Here is a 16,116-nt window from a genome sequence, read left to right as displayed (position 1 = left end):
GTTTTTTTCGATTTCACTGTATTAACTGGAACATTTCCCTTCACTTTTTCGTCGATGGTTTGTAGGGAATGCTCTCCAAATCTACTCATTTTTACGTCAAAGCCACGAGGAATTACAATCGAATTGAATCTGTCATTGACATCTTGGGTTAATTCGACTGGGTATTGTTTTGTTTTTAATATATAGGAACTACCAGAGAAAATTATCAAAAAATTATCAGTATAATACCATGGTCCTTGGTACCACGTGACGTCGAATGGACCAATCCTGTTGACGGAAATTTGGGTTGAAAAAATAATCAATAAAAAAATTAACTTCCTGCCCACATGGAACAATTTATACTTTGAAAAATATATTTAAAAATATCTTAAATTTGCCCAATTCATATAAAAAAAATGAAATATATGTTTTATATATATTTTATATATTCTTTATGAATTTGGGAAATATATGGAATTGGTCCATATTATATATATATATATATATATATATATATATATATATATATATATATATATATATTTACTACATATTTTTTGATGGGGGTATTTCATAAAGATTTGGAAAATTATCTACAAGTCCATCCTTAAGGCACCTCTTCGTATCACTCGATTCGCTACTCTTCTATTTTTTTTCAAAGGAATCGAAGGCGAATAATGAATTAATAATTTAAACATTCCACATTTAATATAATTATATTTATAAGATTACAGATTATGCTTAATTTGATTCGAATAGGGAAAATACATCGCTATAATAAATTTTATTGTAGTCTCATCTATAATTATAGACATGTGTGGCACTCGGATCAGTTTCGACATGAAGATTATAAAAAATGCCTAGAAATTGCATATTGCTAATCATAAAAAAATCATTTCATCTCACTATGACCAATATAATGATACTTCACTCATTCTAAACCCCAATTCGATGCATCTGTGGCCATTGAAAAGATGTTAAAATTTATATCACCATACGGCACTGATGTTCAATGCAAACTCATAATTTTTGTATTCGCAATATTTTCAAAAAATCAACAGTCATGTCATTACTCATTTGATTAAATCGTACAGATGTATTTATGCTCTCTAAATACACTAACATTTGTAATCGTTATTCTCTCGTTTTATTTAATTTTAAGTTGTAAAAATCAACGAGCCGGGCATTCACCATTCAACATCCGTAAATCCATCTCAAACATTTTAATACTGAAAACATGCTTATATTAATTATACATAATCGTTTTAATTTTTTCATTTTTTTCCGTATTATTCCAGTGTTCCTCTACACGAAGACGCAATTTACCCAAAATTAATAGGTAGACATTCTCTGCACACATACACACTTAGGCGCAATTTAATCATAAGTGTATGGAGAGAAAAATTCCGGAAAAATTATTGTGCTAGGCACCGTAAACGAGGAACAAGAAGCTTGTATGAAAAATTTTCCAGTGAAAGGAAGGAAAAAGGTTAAAAAGGGCACTTCATATTATACAGAACTGTGCAATAATTTTTTCAAAAATTTTAGCACAGTGTATGTGAAAAATGCAAAAGAAAATCCGAGAACATTTGCTGTCTGCCAATTTCTATACAAAATTCCGCAGCTTTTTTGAAGTGGAAATATTTAATATTTTCTATACAACTTATTCTTTTGAGATCCTTGCTAGATAAAGTTCTGGACATAGAGGGGCGATAAAAATGCGAGAAAAGAAATAGAAAATTCATACTGGGAGATTTCTCTAAAAAAATCCAAATAGGATAGAATTGTAAATGTCTATTTAATATTTTCCGTGAAATATTTTAATTTAATGTATGCCATTTTTGTTGCTGGATATGAAAATATAAATAAATATAGACGGAAATATTGAACATATATTTTTTATTTCATTAAATTATGAAAAATTGATAAGTTATGGGGGATCTGAAATATCTGTATTATGACATCCTAATGCAAATGCTTCTTTAATAGGCCATAACTTCTTAAATTTCATGATTTTGAGAAATAAAAAAATAGGTATCCAATATTTTTCACCTAATTTGTTGTAACATTATTTGAAAACGGAGAGAATCCCACGAGAATTCCAACAGAATTTCTGAACACGAGGATTTGTTATGGACCTTTTCCATACGTGGACAATTTTACGACACTAGCAAATTTTTCAGTGAGCTTCGATATCCACTCAAGTTCAAATGTTTTCATCAGATCAATTTCGAATGTTTCTCATTTTGTAACAAGTGCATTAATTTGTTGAAAATCTCCAATCATTTTCGTTATAGCTATGAATTCATACGGAAAAATTAATATCACTTCTAAACATTCATATATGACTCTTTGCCTGTCATGTATAACTCATATATATTTTTTTTCATATGGGAATTTCATTAGGGAATTATCGGGAGTGAATCGATAGCATCTGGCATCCCCCTCTCGGTGTTTATCTATATGCGTGAAATGCGCGAATGCGATGAGCCCTATGGCATCCAGCATATAACCAATTATTGAGTCGAAAAATGGGCTGAAACTATATGAATAACGATCAGTAGGAAATAATTGTTGAAATCCTTTGTTGTTGTCCGCCTTGTGAAATTCATTCATTTCATCATGGATTTATGCCATAATCGTCAAATAACACGAACCTGCTAATAGCCAGCGTTTTCTTTATAAAATTTTTTGAATGTTTCTCCCCATACATTTTTTTGTATCAATTCAGTCTGATAATCATTTTGAATCAGCGCGTGAACATAAATTTCATACAATATAAATTTATTCTCTTCTTCCAATGTTCCTCATACAGGTTTCCAATTAATTTAGCAATAACTTATAATTGTCTATTAATCAAAAGTGTACATGTTCAATCTATCCAAAATTATATTTTCGATTCAACTTTACTGCTAATGAATCAGAATTCAATATAAATAACAAATACTCGATGTTTTCATTGAATAGTGCTACATACAATGGCATTATTGAAACGTTGTTGTCAATTATTACACATAACACCTAAGATCCCATCATCATCCAAAAATCCTCTCTCCCATTCATAGTATACATATTTATTAACATTTTATATTACAAAAAACGGGTCACATTTTCCCATAAATAAAGAAGAATATCGTAAAAAAAATAAGCGACTTCAGTTAGGCCGAGTTAGGTAGCTGTGCACGTGGTATAATCAACCCTCAAAGTTGACGCAGGGATTATCCCAATCCTCTTAACACCGAAAATAAAAAAAAGAAGAGTCGTGAAACTATTCAAACATAGCCATGTACAATGGAACATCAAGTTCCCTCCGCCTGAAAATTTATCAATTATTACAGTCTTTTCTCCAGTTACTTAATATTCATAGTTCAATGTTACCCGGGCTCATACTCGATTGAATTATAATCAACAGTATGTCCCGAAGGTGTTGACTGCTAGACCCAGTACTGATTTCTCCTTAATAATGGATTTGTCCTGCGGTTAGTTGTGGGTGGTGGACATGGTAAATCTGCCGTGTCAAAACTACTCCAGTCATCACCATCAGGCACACCATAAGGATACCTCGCTGAGACATCAGCATCGGCGCTTGTCACACTCTCAAGTGGATTGAGTGGTATGACTTTGCACTGTGGCAATGTTGATGTCATTGTTGAGTGAGTTGGAAGTGGAGTGCTAGCGGCAATGTCCATGGATTCATTGCCAAACCTCTTGAGATGAGGCGTACTTGGCATAAGATGATCAGGAGGTCTTGGTAGTGGAATAACCCCGACAGTGGGTGTTGTCTCACTCGTCTTATTCTCCTGGGTATTCTTGTACCTCCTTTGTCTGCACCTAATGGTGATAATGACAAGGACCCCGAGGACAAAAACCCCGAGCAACATGCCAAGGATCATTAAGTAGTCGTGTGACATGTTAGGTGCTATTGACATTTCCCCCTCGTGTCCCACTGGATCCATTGGACCACCCAAAGTACTGTTGGATATCTCAGGATCTGATTTAAGTCTAATCTCGAAAACACCATTTGCCGGCTGATAAGTCGATGCTGTCAAATTGAATTGAAAATAATCCGGCAATCCTTCTGAATCTGTTGTCGGTAATCTTCGGCAGACCAGATAAATTAGACCAGATATAATTTCACGATGGGAAAATCTTGATGTTTCACGTTCCCTTATGCTTCTTTTTTCACCGGAACTACGGATAATTTTTTTGAGCTTACAGTATCGTGACTTGGCAGTGATACGATACACAGGATTTCCGTTAGTTGCCTCAGCCAATGGTGTAGCATCCATAAATCGTTTTGTTATCTGATTCTTTTCACCGGCAAATGCCACCATTGGACGGATTATCATTAACGGTGTCACTCTGATGTTCACTCTTATCCCTTTAACTTGGTAATCGCTCAGGCGTGCGGTTACAACAAAACTGTCATTAGAGGATGACATATCAGTTTGCAAAAAAACAACTGTCTTTGATAGTAAATCAGTGTGCTTAAATGTCACAGCCTCTACATCTCGGACATAAAGTACACCATATTTTGGTGGACTTGTTATCGAGTATAGTACATGCTCCTGTCTAGCATTAGTATCAAGTTTTATATTTTCCTCGGTAACAAAACCCATGTTAAAACCCTGCTGTAAGCTCACAGGGCTTGGTGTTGTTACGTTGAGTTTTATTGGCAGTACATGAACATTAAAAATAGTGTAAACCGGGGTAAAACGGCCATCGGATACGCGGAAGTAGAAAGTAGCTGACTGAGACGATCCACTGTGCTCATACACAAGACGATTAGCATCAACATCCTGCTGACTAAATTTAGTCACCTGTCTAACTTCAGAGGTATTTTGTTCAAGCGATAGCATCAACAAACGTCCAGCAGTTGGTCCAGAAATTACATCGTAGACAAGTTCCTCGGGCATTGTGTCAGGATCAGTAGTCAACAAATCATTGCGCGTTATAGTCTGCGTTTGATTCTGCACAACAGTAATGAATGGTGCCTTTGTCACAAGCTTAAACGGTTCATCATTCACGGGTGAAATGATAACCTGAATAGTGACATTGCACAGCATCACATGACCCTGTTTGAGATGTAGAGAAAATTGGATCTTGTCATCTAAACTGTTCGAGTGATCGTGGTAGTAAGCTACTTTCCCACCTTCAATTTGCGTCTGACTAAACATAGTGATATTCAAGTCGGGTAGTAGCATCACGTGTCCATGACTCGGTTGGCTAGTTAATCTCGTGAATACTTCCGGATTTGAAATACCCGATTTACTCCGTAAATATCTTATGATTTCACTGATATTCATGAGCACTTGAGCCGAACCACCCTCCTCAACTCTAACCGGATTAGCCACGATATATCTTCCAAGACCACCGCTCGATACTGATATATCAATCCGGAACATTTGATTCCTAATGATTTCAGCAAAGTGGCTCTCCACATCAAATATGAACGAGTCATTAGTGAACAAGTCCATAAACTGTTTCGTATGCTCATACGTAACCCTAGTCTCGTTCAAGTCTTTTTGAGTAAATCTATCTACCTCGTGCCAAGTGCCCTCATTCGTTTCCATAATTATCTTTCCAAGACTCGGTCCCTGTCTCACAATATACCTAATCTCTCTACCAGGATCACTGCACACTGTCATCAGAGATTTTTCAGTTAATGGTTTTCTTGTTAACGGAAATATATTTAGACCATTGTTCTCTACAATCGACACACTGATTGGAATTGTATCAATAGATATATTGTATGTGTGAGTGGTATGTACTCCATCCGATAGTGTAAAACAAAAAGCCGCTTCTGTTCCATTCGTATGAGTGAACATAACCATTGATTTATCGATTTGCTCTTGAGTAAAATTGTAAACATCAACAGTTGGTGATATGTGAATGGAGAAAAATCCATTTTTTACGCTTGTTATGTTGTAAATGACTTCTGATGGTTTCGTGTCATTATCGACGGCTGAAAAATTTTGCGATGTCAGCAAAGCATTACCCCCCTGCCACACTCTCAATGTCGTGTAATTAACAAGCACTGGCACTTGATCATTCACTGGTTGTATATTTATCCAAATATCAATGGGCTGACTCGTTTTATCACCCGCAATTACCACTATTTTTAAATTATCCTCAATTGACTCATCACCACTGTGCTTATAAACAATAACACCAGCCTCCAAATGTTTCTGTGAAAATTTTTTAATTTGATTATTTTTTGTTGAATCAATAATGCTACCATACTTTGGCTTTTCAATAATTCTATAGTCCGTCAGCTTGCCATTATAGTATGTTGTAATTACATTAAAATTGGTTGACTGGAGTGCAACTGTTTTTCCCTCAGTGACACTGATATTGTCAGCCTCAACGTACAGCTTGTCTGGTATTATTATAAAATTAACAACGATACCTCGCATCCATGTTATTCCATTAGTGACATCAACAGCAAAACTGTCCTCCGTTTGATTCGCTACCGATTGAACATAGTATACATGAGCTTCATTGATTACACTCTGATCAAAGTGCCTGACTAGATTCGCCTCGTAATCGTCCTTTGACTCTTCTCCGTGTCCATCACTCTGTGTCTGCACCTCGAGGTAACCGTACCTCGGCCATTCACGTATTAAATAAGTTATCTCAGTCGATGTTATTTTAGGATGTGAAATTTCCAAGTTTCTCTTGCTGATTAAAACACTTGTCGCCTCTTCAACAAGAATAGCACGGTTATTTTTAACTATGAGTGACTCCCAGTAGCTCTTTGGATAAACTTTTATCATGATTCTCGTCTCAGCAGATACTCCCTTAACCGTTACTCTAATCCTAAATTCATCCTTGGTCATTGATCCCCCCAAGTGTCTGTAGGATATCAATTTGTTCGCCAAATCTTCACGCTGAAAAGTGCCAACCTCTTTGTTATTTCGCTGTAAAATAACACCGTGCTTCGGTTTACTTGTTACACTGTATTTAACTTGTTTGTCGTTTACATCGACATTCGTTACAATATCGAAATCGTTAATTGCAAAAATCACTGATCTATTAAACTGGACAATTGTCGCATTGCTATTGCAAAAATGGACGTACGGTGGACTAGCACGAATTTCCAAGTAGCCAGGTGTACGTGATACACCATCACTCACGTAAAACTCAATTTTTCCAAGCTCCTCACCACGATGCTTGAACAAAATTTTACGATCATTAATATCCTGCTGAGAAAATTCCTCGAGCTGAAGGGTTGAATCACCAGCACCATAAATCCCACCATTCGAGACACTCTGTATTTGGTAAATGAGATCACTGGGTTGAGTACCAGTATCACGATCCGTGTACGTGAGATCTCTTCGTGTTATCACCCTATCTCCATTAATTACAACGTCGAAAGCTGACATTTCCGATCTCACCGGTGGATTGTCGTTTCTTAGGATAACTTCGATATTGAACCTACCAACGTACATAAAATCCACGTCACTAGCAACTGCCACGTACATAAAACTATCATTTCTCGTTTCTGAATCGTCGTGAACGTAATAAACCGATTGACTACTGAGTTCTTCACCTGTAAAAGATGTTACGTTTGATCTTGCTGTTTGATTTGAATAGCATTGAACTGTAAGCCATCCATTATACGGCCTTTCAGTTAAATTGTAAATCAAGCCATTCACTTTGAAGTCCCTTGGATTTATTTTAATGATATTTAAAGTGACCTGCAGTCCCTCAGTAACTTTTAACATTTCAGTAGTATCGACTGGATCGAGTGCCTTTGAGTTCTTTCCAATAGAGTGCTTAATTGCCAAGCTCGAGTACAAGGATTGGCACTGTGGTGCACTTACCTCAAATGTAATTCTATCCTCAACTAGAGAGTACGCCAGTTTGAACAGACGATATTCAATGCCGCCTGAATCAATGTCCTCTTGGTTGAATTTTTCATTCTTCCATAGGATTCGATTTCTAAGCATTAAATGACCGTATTTGGGTACTCCTAGTAATTTGTACTCAATCTTTGATGCTGCCGTGATTAAAGGATTTGTCTCATATTTGAGATGATGATGCGTGACATTAACTCGGTTTATGTTTGTAAATTCTAATGGCATTTTGTGTACCTCTTTGAGCTCCATATCGATAAAGGAAATGTTAAAGTCAAAAGTTTGCTGTGTCCTCAGCTCTCTAATACTGGCTTGAAACTTGAGAAGATCGTGCGATGGGCTACCAACAGTATGCAGATAACGCACAACACCAGCTTCAATCTCCTTACTCGTAAAACGCTCGACACTGTACCAACTATTAATCGTTTCATTTAATTCTTGCACAACTCCATACTGCGGTTGTGATACAATTGTATACAGTATCTCAATACTACTATCATCTGAGTTTGTTGCAAACGACAAGTTTGCAGGAGTTAAATAAGACATGGATCGATGCACCACTACCAGGCCGGTATTGTGTCCCAATCTTATTTGAAGTGGATAAGCGGATATCCGTAGAAACGATGGTCTACTCGTTTCAGTTCCATCGCTCACTTGAAGCCCCAGCATTGCATTTGACTTGGCTGAAAAATATAAAATAAAGGAGTCCAACAAAAAAAAATTCGAAGAAGGAATATTAAATCACTCGATTCCAGTATAGATACCAAGTTTTATGCTCAAGTGGTGGATTGAAAATAAAATGAAACAAAAGGAGCTAAACAAAAAAGGAAAGAGGGACAGAAGAGTTAAATTGAAGGCTCACCATTTCCGTGATGAACGTAGGAGATAAGTCCCTGTGCTAATTCAGCCTGGTTGAATGTTTCAAGTGGATGAGCCGAGTGATTGAGTTTTTCAACATGGCCTGCATCAGTATCAGCACGTAATACCGTGTACACCAGTGACTCTGGTGGTGTATCTGGATCCACAGTCCACACAAGCTCTTTTGTCAATGTTTTTCTCGTACCCTATGGATTTTTTGTTAGCTTTACACCATTTTATTGATTAAAATTGACATTGTCGTGTTAATTAATCTAAAGTGGTAACAACCGTTGCGGTCAGAGTCATTTAGGTTGAAGCCGTCAGACAGCAATGCGTTTATAATCGGCTGCCAGAGAATTACCAATACGCATGTATATGCGCATTGGTAATTGTATGTATGTATGTATACGTGAATGTGTGATGGTATGCTCGTCTGATTAAATTTTACTCCGAATTTATTGGATAATTGAACCGTATAAAGTTACTGGTTTGCTCTCTCAGGGCAACGGGCAAACTTTTAATTGGGAGGTGGAGGCGAAGGGGGAAGAGTAAGAGAAAAAAAAATTGCAAGAAAGAATTTCTTTTTCCTTTCTCTGGACTCACTTGCGCTAGCCTGAGGACCTTGGTTGTTGGTATTTCGAGAAGAGGCGGGTCGTTCACCGGCGTAACGTTGACATGAAGGGGAAACCTCAGACGGCTCTGTAGATATCCAGGAAGCGTGAAGCCAATTTCAGCCGTCAGTTTCAACTCTAATATCATAGAGTCCCCCGGGCTCTCGCTTCCATCATGTACATACTTCACCTGTAATTGAATTAATGTTTTTGATGTATATGAAATGCTATTATACCCGAGATATTGTGCATACATAAAAGGTACTGATAAGAAAGTTAACTTGGATGGAGAAAAGTTTCGAGGGAACGATGAAATTCTATAAAGAATGATTATCATCACTGTTGAGTACTTCAAGGTGATCCATTAAAAATGCGACAATTAGCATACTACAAGGGTTGTCCAGTTCAATTATTCAAAAGCTGGGAAGACCGCTTTTAGACGAGGACAGTACTAGAGGTTTGGGCGGTGGGGACTGGTAATAAAATCATGGTAAATTAATTCAAAGTCTTTTGGATGGTGCAAAGTTGCCAGAGAAGATAAGCCCCCCCCCCCCCACCAGTCCTGCTGTTTGAGAACACATCAGGAGAAGTCTACTAAAATAATTTTAATGGACCAGAGGGAGAAATGAACACAGTGAAAGGGGGAAAAAAGAAATGTTAACAGTGAGAGAAAGAGAGTGTTGGAACAAAAAGACTTAGAATATAGCAATAAATGCACAGGGAAAATAATATTAAAAAGAATAGAACCCAAAGTCGTTTGGTTTTATATATAGAATGACTCTTGGTACAAGATATATGGTAGTTTTAAACGCGGGTATACCCAGTTCCCGTGTACCACCCAGCCCGTGTCTCTCAGGGGTCCCCCTCCCTCGATGCTTTTCTAAAGTTAGGTACTTCCCCGTCACGTACTATGTATAGTCTATCCACGAAGGCTGTTGGACGTTAAACACGTGATTGCTCGCTGTAGCGGCGATTACGAACCCATCAACTAGTTTTTTTTCTTCTGTGCTGATCTCCACTGATCCAGCGGAGATTAACACTCGGAACATGTCAAACTCCATAGTAGGATGATTCGTGACACTTTTTTTTCCTACTCTCGAAGCCCCCCTTTGATCTGCTCTCTGCCCTCCCTTTGTTATTCTTTTCCCCTATGAGTTTTTCTTGTCGTCATTGTGTATAAGAATGTCGGGCAAATGGGCGGATAAAGATTATTGACTTTTTGGCAGTACAGAGAAATACCATTGAAGCATGAGTAAATTGAACAAAACGCAGTGCCCAGATATTGCGAACAATGGAAGTGATATCGGTTTGGGTGAGCTGTTATTCAAAGTTTGTTTGAGTATACTGACAGTGGCACACGATGCATTGGGCAAATGGTCTATACGAAATTCAAGTTTCATTGGCGAGAGGGGAAAGTTTAAGTAGCTAACCACGAAAACCACCGAGCGAATATAACTTTGAAGTTTGTGGAATTGGTATGGGTTATAAAGGTGTTCTTGACTAACTTAAATTCTATTGAAACAATAAAACAATCTAAAGATGGGGAAAAAGGACAAGTTGAGCGGTGGGAAGGAAAGAGTTGGAAAGGCCTTTTTAATCCGTACCTAATGGTCGGTGAAAATAGTTTATATATATTACCTTGTTTCTGTAAATGTCGTGCAGGGTAAAAGCTAGCTCGGGGTTTGAAACTGTGGGTGAAATGGCTGAATCCAGGATCAGTCCACCGTGTTCCGGTGGTATCACCATCGTGAAAATGACCCCGTCCTCATTTGCCCCATACTTGGCAATGTCTAGTACCATTGCTATATTGTCAGAGGTTACCAGCGCATGTTTGCCTTCTGGCACGACAATAGCCCTTGGTGCTACAATCTCCAGGTCTACCGCTCGACTCACGTTTGCCTGTAACACAATTCGCACACTCGTTTCAATTGACACATTTCAATTAGCTCAAATAGGCAGTAACTGGGTTATTTCAGTGGACTATTACAGGGGGAACTGGGAAGAGTTTATTGGTGAGTTACGGACTTTATTTGCTATTAACGTTTATAATTATGGTCTTTGGATGAATAGTTGAATGGGGTGTATAGTTTGTTGGTGGAATGAGATTATTCCGTATTAATTAAATAGTTCATTAGGATTAGAATGTGGATGGAATGGGAAGGGGATTTTATGACTACATTGTTAAATATTATGAGAGAATGATGTTGGAGGATTTAATATTATAATATGAAAGTTTGCATTGTGAAAGATAGTTCAATTTCCAGTATTCATTATTTAATCATTCTTATTTTGTATGTGGACCTGCGCATAAAATGGGACCAGTTTGTCGATTCTAGTTTCCGAGTTATTTATGTTTTTGTCTGAGCGCCTCCCATTTTTTTTTATTGTTATTTTACAGCGCTTCGACCCGGTTAGGGTATACTGCGATGATGATCAAGACTTTAAATGGTTAGATCGCACTATTCTACCCGGCCAGGATTTGAACTCGGAACCTTTCGCATGTGAGGCAACGAACTTACCCACTGCGCCAAGCCACCGAGCTCACCTCCCATTTACACCAATGTTGAATTGTTTTCGATCATTTTCTCCAGCGACGTCATTTTTTATCCTATGACTCATAGGCTATGAGGATCATTTTGAATTCCAAATGTTCAGAATGTTATCAATATTGTCAGAGTATGCATAACTTCATGTCGACAAAGTGGTCCCTTTTCATGCGGACGTCCACATATTTTCTTCGAATCTAATGATTCGATGGCTAATAATTGCATAGGATTTACTCCGATGTATAGGGTAACTATTATTTTATTGTTTATATTTAATGACATTTGTTATAAGTTTGTATAAGAACACAGAAAAAAATTCAACGAAGAATTATGAGAAAAATGGAAATTACTGAACGGTACACCGTAAAAATCCCTGACAATATGCTAAAATCCATCCGTCTGTTTCCTATTTTTCACCAAAATTTCAGAAATTTTACAATTACATAAACAAAAATTTATCCCTGGTCTGACAATTTCCTCTTGATTTCAATTACAAATTCCTGAAACACAATTGTGCTCTTAGATTAGTCAGATTTGACAGTACTTTTCTGAGTGTTTAATTTCTCCCTTTCGGCTGGCGATCACCCGAAATCTTTCAGCCGTGGGGAAAATTTTGCCTACCGGTTCCTTTTATCTCACAGTCCATACACTGTAACAGGATCCGTATACACTTATAGGTCCATTGAAATTTATCATTGGACTTCATGTTTTCGCTGGTCCCTGAACACGAATATGTTAACCGTTTTTGCGAAATGTGATTAGTTTCGTTTATTTATTACAATTGAATTATTTATAATGCGATTTCGTGGAAAGGGTTCGACCCTAGTAGAAATTGAACGAAATTCTGCGACATCCTATCCTAAAAAGAACATACACTTAAAGTCGATAACTATCGATATCTCGCAAGTCTGTCACGCTTATCCTTCATTGGTTCCAGTCGTCTGAGGCGGCAAATTTAATTCATGATTAATTTAATTTTGAGATTTTCAATTATGATTGTTATAATTACAGCGCGCTGTAGCGCGCGTTCGGTCTCATTGAGTCAAAGTGCCTATACCTGTAACATTGAATGTCACGCGCCAGCGCCGTCGCGACGTTTTTGGGCCGTGAAATTTCTACTATGAGAGATATGCAAAAAAAATTTCAAAAAAAAATTTCAGTAGTAATACCACTAGTGCTTCAAAGTTATCGGGTATTTTCCGATAGCTTCGTTGCCTAGGAACGAAAGAGTCAAATTTTGCAGAAAAATTTGATACAATCGTTCCTAGGCAGGGAAGCTTGAGGAAAATATCCGATTAATTTTGAAGCACGAGTGGTATTTGACGGATTATTTTTCCACTCGGATTTCGGCCAAGCAGAGTGCAGTGAACAGCATCCGGACCCGGATACATTTACACAGCCATACATTACAACCTACTTTTTTGTTTATCTGTCACACAGAATATTAAACGTGAATTGCGTTGAAAGATGAGAAACATTTGAAGAGCGACTAGTGAATTTCCGTCGGTTATTTTTCTCACTCGGATTTCAGCCAATCAAAGCGCAGTATTTGAGGCTGTCAAACAGTTTTATTTCGGAAATTTCTAAAAAGTTTCCGACGGAAATGCACTAGTAGTTTTTCAAATGTTTCTCATCTTTCAACGTATTTCACGTTTAATATTCTGTGTGACAGATAAACAAAAAAGTAGGGTGTAAATGTATGGCTGTGTGAATGTATCCGAATGTTCACTGCACTCTGCTTGGCCGAAATCCGAGTAGACAAATAACCCGTCAAATACCACTCGTGCTTCAAAATTAATCGGATATTTTCTTCAAGCTTCTTTGCCTACCCTAGTGGAAAATTCAAAATTATAGCGTTACATACCTGATCAAAATCTGATAAGGTAACCTGATCAGTGTCTGATCAAGACCTGACTAAAATTTCCACTCGGGTAGGAACGAGTGTGTCAAATTTCGCAGAAAAATCCCTCGTGCTTCGCACTCGCGATTTTAAACCTGCAAAATTTGACACAATCGTTTCTAGGCAACGAAGCTATCGGAAAATATCCGATAATTTTGAAGCACTAGTGGTATTATTACTGGAAATTTTTTAGAAATTTCCGAAATAAAACTGTTTGACAGCCTCAAATACTGCGCTCTGATTGGCTGAAATCCGAGTGAGAAAAATAAGCCTTATTAAGAAATACATAATTATTATCTTATAATATTTTCCCTTAACTTCAACTTCAACGATTAATGGAATTTGATGAAAATGAGGAAAAATATCCCCAATTGCCATTCAAAGCGACATGAAATCCAAGTTATCTTCTAGACCGTTCTCTGACGAATAATATTCATTATGAACTTTTTTCGCTTCTCCGATTATTTATGGGAATATTTAAACAAAAAAACGGCGAGTACTGCCTGACACATCGCTAACAACATCGTCCAATGTCCAATAGGAGTTTGTTCTGCTATTTAGGCAGTACTCACCGTCTTTTCGAGCAAATATTCCCGTAATCAGAGAAGAAGAAAATGTTAATAATGAAAATTATTCATTAGAAAACCGTCTAGAAGATGCATCACTTCAAAATTCGACAAATTGAAAAATTGACCAAGATAATTTGGATTTCATGTCCTGTTGGATGGCAATTGGAGTTATTTTTCCTCATTTCCATCAAATTATTTCGTTAACTGTTGAAGTTAAGGGAAAATGTTATAATACAATAATTATGTATTTTTTAATAAGAAACAGTTTTTGTTCTGAACTTTTTTGCCTCACTGGAACCGTTTCCTCTAAAACACGTTTTAAACAATTGAATTGTTATAAATAAGCAAAACTAATCACACCTCGCAAAAACGGTCAACATACTCATATTCAGGGACCCTGAAAACATGAACTTCAATGATATAGTGCAATGGGCCTAGTGGTATATTATGTCATCGGGCGATAATGCTTTTATCGCGTTATGATACACAATATTTTATTTCATTGGACCCAAAAACCGTGATCTAACCGAACGAAGCGAGATTGGAATTGCAGTTTCTTGGGCCTGGTGACATGAAATTGTTTCCGTCCCGGCGGGCGCAAAGTTACATTTCCCTCCCGCTTCGCGGGAGGGAACTCTGACTTTGCGCCTATGCCGAGACGGAAAATCGCGTTCTAACCACGGGAAGTAAAATAAAGGACCCTCAGCCGCGTGCTTACCAACCTCGCCTTTGGCTCGGCTGGTAATTGCACTGGCGGCTGAGGATCCTTTATTTTCCCTCCCTAGGTTAGAAATATACTATTATGCCTCTAGGGACGGAAAACCGCGATTCTAACCTCGAGGCATAAAATATCGTGTGCCACACGGCAGTAATAGTATATTTCTAACCTAGGGATGGAAAATAAAGGATCCTCAGCCGCCAGTGCAATTACCATCCGAGCCGAAGGCGAGGTTGGTAACCACGCGGCTGAGGGTCCTTTATTTTACTTCCCGTGGTTAGAACGCGATTTTCCCTCTAGGCGTAGGCGCAAAGTCAGAGTTCCCTCCCGCGAAGCGGGAGGGAAATGTAACTTTCCGCCCGCCGGGACGGAAAAGTATTTTCTGACGAAGGTGATTATAACCCTCGCCTTCGGCTCGGGTTATAACATCACATTCGCCAGAAAATACTTTTACTCCCTAGGGGCACGATATACTATTCTTGACCCGCGCAAGGTGTGTGACGTCCGCCGAAGGCCCATGCTACTCTCACAAGGACCGAAGAACACTTTTACCACACCCTATTTTTCATCGCAATGTGTGGAAATTGTGATTAAAATTAAAATTTCACTTTCCACACAAGTGATGAAAATTTTCCATACCCCCTAATTAAGGAATATGTTAATAAAACCTAATTGACATACCACCTAATGGAAAACTCAGAAGTATTCAGTTTTCAAGCCATTCAACCCTATAGAAAATTTCAGCACACTTTAATATTTGATTATTTAAATATTTAAATATTGAATTGAAATTAAATCATTCAAATATGTTCAAACTGCAAGGAATTCGTCAACTAATTCTAATGAATTGAAATTCAATAAAATGAATTTCTCATATCTGCCTCATCAATCCAATATCATCCAAATAAATCGAATATTCATTTGACCACAAATGTACGAAAATCGGAAAAAATGGAACGACGCATGCGTGCCAGAATTTACGAAAGTAGTCGACATTACTTTTTTTTCAATCATTATTTTATATCTTTTTGATTTGTTTTGAGTATGCTGAGGTGTTGATGAAGACTTGAAGTTTT

The 16,116-nt window shown here is 37.5% G+C and overlaps 1 protein-coding gene across 1 annotated transcript in view; it reads right to left on the bottom strand.

Annotated features, from left to right (window-relative positions):
• Nucleotides 1-679: 679 nt before the first annotated feature.
• LOC107044041 (chondroitin sulfate proteoglycan 4) overlaps nt 680-16,116 on the bottom strand; it is a 169,699-nt gene continuing 154,262 nt past the window's right edge. Inside the window, exons 6-9 of the mRNA XM_015265788.2 lie at nt 10,946-11,206; nt 9,300-9,497; nt 8,701-8,902; nt 680-8,521 (exon numbers count right to left, since the gene is read on the bottom strand). Coding sequence (XP_015121274.1) covers nt 3,414-8,521; nt 8,701-8,902; nt 9,300-9,497; nt 10,946-11,206 — 5,769 coding nt within the window. The 3' untranslated portion in view covers nt 680-3,413. The remainder of the gene's footprint in view (nt 8,522-8,700; nt 8,903-9,299; nt 9,498-10,945; nt 11,207-16,116) is intronic.

Source organism: Diachasma alloeum, unplaced genomic scaffold (assembly GCF_001412515.2).
Source record: "Diachasma alloeum isolate Michigan unplaced genomic scaffold, Dall2.0 Dall_scaffold_00665, whole genome shotgun sequence".
Taxonomy (NCBI): domain Eukaryota; kingdom Metazoa; phylum Arthropoda; class Insecta; order Hymenoptera; family Braconidae; genus Diachasma; species Diachasma alloeum.
The sequence above is the reverse complement of the archived record's forward strand: the minus strand, read 5'-3'. Positions and strand labels throughout refer to the sequence as shown.